General features: G+C 47.5%; 1 protein-coding gene across 1 annotated transcript in view; it reads right to left on the bottom strand.

The window, feature by feature from the left end:
• Positions 1-7,500, bottom strand: part of camsap2b (calmodulin regulated spectrin-associated protein family, member 2b) — a 35,297-nt gene that overhangs the window by 17,579 nt on the left and 10,218 nt on the right. Inside the window, exons 3-4 of the mRNA XM_079750359.1 lie at positions 4,754-4,933; positions 2,395-2,478 (exon numbers count right to left, since the gene is read on the bottom strand). Of these exons, the coding sequence (XP_079606485.1) occupies positions 2,395-2,478; positions 4,754-4,933 (264 nt within the window). The remainder of the gene's footprint in view (positions 1-2,394; positions 2,479-4,753; positions 4,934-7,500) is intronic.

Here is a 7,500-nt window from a genome sequence, read left to right as displayed (position 1 = left end):
GGGTGCATCTGTGGGTAGGGGGAACGGCCGGGGGTCTAGGGGTACAGTGGTTGGGGCTCCCCAGGATGGATGGACTTACAGGTACCAGCCTCCGATACCATTTGCCAGGAGACTTGCATGGAGGACGGGTGATGATTGGACGTTTGTAACAGAGAGCAGGAAGTCAGTTAGCTCTAGGCTACCGGGTCCTGATCTGCTGTTTGTCATCAAGTGAATTACTGACGGTTTATCATTAGTTATCACAGAGTTAGAAGCCTTATTGTCACACAAAAGATTAAGGACATATTTTGTTCAGACATCTCAATCTGTTTTTAATTTAACTGATAGAAATGCCCTCTCACACACACACACAGACACACACACACACACAGACACGTACACACACACACACACACACACACACACACACACACACACACACAACCACACACTCTCTCTTTCTCCCAACCTTATAGCTGCATGCAGGTCATCAGACCATGATAAAAGACATTCTCACAGTCTCAAAATATGCGTGGTTTCTCGGTGGTCTTACTGAGAAACAGATTGTGGTTGGTGATTGGGCCAGGAGTGCCCTTGTAGGTTTGTATGTGTGTCTCCGTGTAATTGTTTCCTAACAGTATGTCTCCTGCTTTGAATGGCTGTCTGTTTCAGCTAAGGCCGAGGGGAATGCTATGGGGTCAGATGATGTGGAGCATGAAGCAGAGGCCAGTTGAACAGATCTCTGGGTGGCGCTACATTTAAGGACAACAACTGCTTTGTTACAGCATGTTGAAAGCACACGTGAGGTGTGTGTGTGTGTGTGTTTGTGTGTGTGTGTGTGTGTGTGTGTGTGTGTGTGTGTGTGTGTGTGTGTGTTTGTGTGGCTGAAAATAGGCTTATTCCACTGTAATAAAAATAAGCAAACTAAGCGTTTGGTTTGAGTTTCCTATCCTTCGACCTCTACGTCTGTGAAGAACCACTTCATTTCACCCTCTGTGAAATTGAATTAACCTGTTTAATAATTGGGCTATGCTTTTCTATCACATTATGTGGTTCTTTACAAGCATACAGCCCTAGCCTGGGTGACAGTGTGTGGAAGCAGCTCAGTAAAGCGATGCATTATTATATTTGAGCGGAAACCGCACAGATTGACGACAGCTGGCTGAATGTATGTCATGGACTTCAATCAGTGTTTGCCCTCTCTCCAGACGCGCTCCTCAAACACAAGGTGGTATCTCCCTTCGTTAAACAAACTGGTCTTATCTTTACACACTCCCGGACAATTCTGTTGTATCTCCACTGCTTGAGGCCTATGGATACGTTGATGAAGACGATAAGGTGAAGACCACCAATGCAATGTTTATGACAGGACCCCCCCCCCCACCTGTCCGGGGAAGAGCATGATGGCTCCCCTCCCCCCATACCCTGTCAGAAGGTTAGCAGAGGGTGACTACGTAGTGTCACATGGTTCTTATACGGCCACGGGGTCTGCAGACAAAGCTGCCCCTCACTATCCCTCTCTCTTCAGGGTCTGACAGCCCTCCTCCTGTCTCTCCCTACTGTCTGTCCCTCTCTGGTAATGTCATTTCTGCTCCCTTGCCTCTCTCTCACTCTCTCAGTCGCTCACTCTCTCACTCCATCTCTCTCTCTCTCTCTCTCTCACACTTGATCTCCCTCAGATTTTCTCTTTCCTCGCATCTCTCTATCCCTCTCTATCCCTCTCTCTCCATCCATTATTTTCATCACCCCACTCTCTCGCTCTCTTTCATTCTGTGTGAGTGTCTCTCTCCCTCTATCTCTCTTGCCAACGCGTCTCTGTAACTGGCACGGCCCTGAGCTCATCTGTTCCTCTTGTTTGCTAGCAGAGATGGATCTGTGTGCCTGTGTGTATTCGCACAAAATGTAAAAACAGAAGTCCTGTAACAAGGAACAGCGTTAATGTGGAAAAGAACACAAAGATAGAGAAAATGAAAACATAGAGAAGAGAAGAGAAATGAAGAGAAAGGAGCAAATCAAATCCTGCTTCTGGAGGAATGGAGAACATTCTTCTGTTTTCATTTTGGCCTGGCTTATCTTGTGTTATGAGCTGTTATTAGGAGTGTGCATGTGTACGCATGTGCGACTGAATGTTCATGTGCATAAAGGCGTGTGTGTGCATGCATGCATGCATGCGTCTGTTCATGTGTAAACCTGTGTGTGTTTGTGTGTGTGTGTGTGTGTTTGTGTGTGTACATGTGTGTTGTGTGTGTGTGTACATGTGTGTTATGTGTGTGTGCATGCATAGGTGCATGGGTGTGCGTCCATGTGTGTGCGTGTGTGTGTGTGTGTGTTATGTGTGTGTGCAGGCATGTGTGCGTTTGCATACGTGTGTCTGTGTGTGTGTGTCGGTTTGCGGGTGTGTGTCTGAGCTCTTACCTTGCGTGTAACCTGGCTCTCCTGGCAGAATGCCTCTCGCAGAGTCTGCTCCTCAACCACGATGTCCCTCAGGTGTTGGTTGACCTGCGGACGGAGAGGGGGGGACAATAACTCTGATCCTCCCGCAGTCTCATTGCCTGCTGCAGAGTGACGCGCTGACCAGAACACCAGGGGAGGTTCAAATAGATAGATAGATAGACTGAGAAAGAAAAGGAATTATTTATAATTGAATCTTTCAAACGTCCCCCGCCACAAGTAGATAGTGGGATTTAGTTTGTGTTTTCATCCACTGTGTGATGGGAAGAAAGCAACTTTTGTGTTTGGGAGCCAGACATTTCCACGTGCAGATAATAAATGCTTAGCAACAGCTCAGCATTAACAGCTGACAACAGCATAAACAAGAGCGTAGGTGTACTAAGTATGTTTTTGCTATCTGTTCCTGACCCTGTTCCACGCTGCCGGACAAAGACCATAATGAAATGCAGTATCTCATGTTAGGAAGGTTTAGGATTCTGCAGTGATGTGCACAATGCATTTTTAATAAATTTAATTTACATCAATCCTTTTCAACATTTATTTTGAAAGAATCATTGCCTATTGTTTATTGCTGGCTTGTCTTTTTTGTTTTAGTTTTTCTATGTACAGACTCCATTTCTAAACAGGCAGGCAGAATACAAATAAATGGGAGTGAACTGGTTTACTGTTACACTGTTTTTTGTGTCGTAGCACAACAGAAAACAAAAGCAGAATAAAATCTCTTTTGATAGCCAGTCACTGCTTTATTTTACAAGCCTGTTCTGCCTTCAGTCTTAAAGGGTCGGTCCACATACAGCTATGTAAGCTTAGCCTGAGGACACACAGAGGCAATTCAGCCAGCCGCAGTAATGGCATGCAATGTCTGAAAGCTTTGTGTGTAAGTGTGTCTGTGTGGGTTGTGTGTATGTGTGTGTATGCTTGTGTGTTTATATGTGTGTGTGTGTGTATATGTGTGTGTGTGTGTGTGTGTGTGTGTGTGTTTCAGGGGGGGTGTATGTGTGTGTGTATCTGTGCATGTGTGTATGTATGTGCATGTGTGTGTGAGAGAGTGTATGTGTGTGTCTGTGTGTGTGTGTGTGTGTGTGTGTGTGTGTGTGTGTGTGTGTGTGTGTGTGTGTGTGTGTGTGTGTGTGTGTGTGTGTGTGTGTGTGGACCTCAGTGCCCTTGGCTGACAGTAGGGAGCAGGAAGCACATGAGCTTCTACGCTAAGGAATGTCAACAAAGTCAATCCACAGATTCCACGCAACATTAAAATCTTTTGTAGTTCATTCCCCTAAAGTCAAACAAGGAAACAAGCAGTTCTAGGGAAGCTTAATCCAGATCTAATTTCCTGTACCATCTGAGGAACCAACAGCGGCCAAATTAACAACCTCCTCCCACAGAAACTGTCCAGAAACTGTCCAGAAACTTAAGATGCAATCTGCGAGACTTAGCCACTTCACTTGCTGAGCTTCCAGCTCGCGCAAATCCTTTGAGAAGAACCTTGAGACGAGTCAAGTAGAAGCGGGACATCAGCCACTGCATCCTGTGTGGGCCAACCAGGAGAGATCAGTCTGACCCTGGAGACTTAATAGATTAAATATGGCCTCTCTACAGCCTCACTGTACAGCACATGAAGCCCTGCTCTTAGTGGGGGGACATGTCAGCGGAAGAGTGCGCAGTGTGTTGCCTGGAGATGAACCAGCGTCATCAAGGCCTGCACCTGCGGATGTATTGGTGCAGAGGTGGAGGAGGGCTGGAGGATATTGGCAAAATATGATATTTTGATATTGTTCATGACTGACAAAAGTTAGTGGGAAGTGCATGATTCTTGATATGAATGTAGCGGTTTACAGCAGGCTCTTCGAACACAAGCCCCACAAGGACTCATCTCTCCACAACATTAACAGAATATTGCATACTTTCCCCCTTTATTCTCAGATTTATAATGCACAATGTGATATTGCGACATGGTATCGATTTAATAAATCCCCCGATTTGAGTATTCAAATCCGGTCTTCTTCAAACGTTTAAATCTAAACCTTGTCCTCTTTTATTTTTATTATGGCAGAAATACAAAAAAAAAAATGTAAAAAAAATGTACTAAACATCCGATCGGATCAGGCTAAACAGGTCTTAAGCTGGCTTTTGAGACTGCAAATGGATCCAGCATTGCGGATCTCCACGGGGGTTGGGGGGGGGGGGGGGGGCTCCATAGACAGAGGAGAGGCAGCCAACCACCAAAATCCCCGTCCCCCTTAAGTAACGGATGTGTGTGTCTGTACGTGACTGCGGCCGACCCTCCTGTTGTCTGCATGCAGCGCAGCAGGAGCGGGGGGCGTACCTTGTTGATCCAGGTGACGATGGCGTCCTCCGTGTCGTAGGGCAGCTCCTGCGCGTGTCCGTCGGCGTACGAGGGCTCGGCGGACGAGCAGCGGTGGATGCAGGACATGACGCGCTCCACGCTCACCATCTCCACTGTGTAGGCCATCATCAGGGCGTCGATCAGGGCCAGGTGGGAGCTCTGTGGGGGGGCACGCCGGGTTAAGAGAGGCTTCTCATGGCGAGGGGAGACTGCTCAACGCTTCAAACGGCCAATGTCGTTGGGACCTGCTCATGGGTGACTTGTGTCTAGAACAACAGCCTGTAAGTCCTTTTGGATGAACGCGTGACTAACGCGTCAATTAATAGTAGATTCAGGTCATAAACTACATGCAAACGTTTTGCCTAGTGGCGATTTCAACGTGTGATATTTAAAAGCGTACGAAACGTTTCCCTGTAGTAAATCACACAGGGTTCCAGGCCTGATTTACGTAAAGGAAACTTGCAAGGCATTTCAGAACTGCTTGGCGAGCAAATTCAGAGTTAATGACCCTTCAGTGCAACAAAGGGGTTTGGTAGCCGCCTGACCCCATACCTTTACCATCAACACAATGCCTGACCTTATCCTAACCTTTCCTGTCCCACTCCAGGCCAGGTCGGAAGAGACTTCCCCTCCTCTTTCCTGTCACAACACAGGTCAACTTACGAAAACACGTACGGGGGCGGGAGTGTTGCTGGACACACAGGTTTATGGAAGAATAAACCGTTTTTTCAGTGCTTACCCAGGAGTCTACCTAGCCGCCAGCCAAAGGGAACAAACAACAAAGTCCAGCGCTCCGTGGTGTTCAAGCAAGGTGAAGGTGACTCAGACCAACGGACACAAACGGGGCAGTGAGTCGCAGGCTGCCAGAGCCTGACCTTTCAGAGAAGGCCCCTATTCATGACCCGGGGGAGCGCGCCCTGCCTCCAGCACCCAGCGGGACCGTGTGTTTCTCCAGCTGAGCGTAAGAGAAGGACCCATTGCTCCAGGTCCAAGCTCTATCCAGTGCCTCTCTAAACAGGAGGCCAGTGGAAATCAACTACACACGGAAAATCACTGGTGACTGACCAATCCGCCAGACCAGTGAGTTGTAGCACACAAGTTAAGTCTTTGTGGAGCTTTTTAATGCAGTATCATTTATATAAATCCATGTGTTTTGCGAATAAGCATGACACGTTTATTTTAGATGCTTCAGGAAAACTGAGAACTGGGCGTTTCTAGGCCCCGTGTTGACCCAGATTTTCGTCAGGATATTGATGTACGTCAGACGTTTCACACATTCTTCAGAGAGCGATTGCAGCTGGCAAGGATAAGAAAACGGATGGACAGACAGACATGCACAAAACAACAGGAATATAATTTCAATACATAACCTTTCATTGTAAACCTTTAAAGGCCAAAGAAAAAACTTTCCCTACTAGTACTCTCCTATCGCGCTGTTGCTATAGGGACAAAAGATGTACATTCTATTTAAAGCTGGTGTGTGGGTTTGTGTGATTGTGCGTGTGTGTGTGTGTGTGTGTGAGCATGCTTGCGTGTGTCTGTGTGGGTGGGTGTGTGTTGGGAGGGTAAGACATGTGAGAAGGCAGGAGATGCATGAAAGACAAAGGCTTGGTACATTATTTCCATTAAAACTGCTTACATTACTCCAGGATTAATCACTCTACTGTTTATATTACAACACAGATTTTAAATGTGTTCCATCCATCCCCGCTACGATTGGAGACAGTCTGAATGTGAATGTGTCTGTGTGTGTGTGTGTGTGTGTGTGTGTGTGTGTGTGTGTGTGTGTGTGTGTGTGTGTGTGTGTGTGTGTGTGTGTGTGTGTGTGTGTGCGTGTGTGTGTGTGTGTGTGCGTGTGCCACTAAACCATCTATGTAAAGACTATATAAGGTGGTGGTGGGCTTCCTGGACCTCCAGTGTGGGTGTGTTGGTGAGTGTCTAGGAACTGCCGCCTCCTCCAGAGTGCAGGCAGAACGGCAGTGACACGAATGCTGCACTTCACACATTCTAGAAACATGTGAATGTGTGTGGGTGTGTGTATGTGTGTATGCGTGTGCATGTGTGTGTGTGTGTGTGTGTGTGTGTGCGTGTGTGTGCGCGTGTGTGCATTACACCTGTGTCTCTGACCAAAGACATCTAGAGAGCAGCACACTGCAGCTGAGCAAACAGACAGCAGACCTAGCGTCCTGCCCCCTGACTGCAGCCTGCGCCGGGGCTCTCCAGAGCCCACGTCGGCAGGCACACGACAAGAGAGTCCTTTGTGGCCGCGCCGCATCTGCATGCCAGCTTCTGTTGTGAAGTCGGTTGGTGACGGCCCATTCCTCCGCGCCCACCCGCTACCACACCCCCGCCCAGCGCACAGGCATACTCACAGCCTTTAGCACACTTCAGTGAAAGGCTTTTGGACACTCTCACACAAACACACATATTCACACACTCTAAGACACACACACACAAACACACACACACACACACAGATGCACACCTCTGCTTGTTACTACCATAGCTGCTGTTTTGCCCTAGTCTTCCGGCCCTTCATTGGCCCTGTCCCATTGTAAGGTCGGCCATTTTTGGCAACCCCCTGATCTTCTTCTGTTGTTGTCAGCATCTGCTTACATCGTTCTGCATTTGGCTGTTATATCAACGTCCTAGTGAACATATACGTATCAACAAAATGAAAGAGACTGTTTTCGTAAGAGTAGCCTACATATATACTGTATACCTCA

The sequence above is a fragment of the Pollachius pollachius genome (assembly GCF_949987615.1).
Source record: "Pollachius pollachius genome assembly, chromosome: 14".
NCBI classification, from domain to species: Eukaryota; Metazoa; Chordata; class Actinopteri; order Gadiformes; family Gadidae; genus Pollachius; species Pollachius pollachius.
The sequence above is the reverse complement of the archived record's forward strand: the minus strand, read 5'-3'. Positions and strand labels throughout refer to the sequence as shown.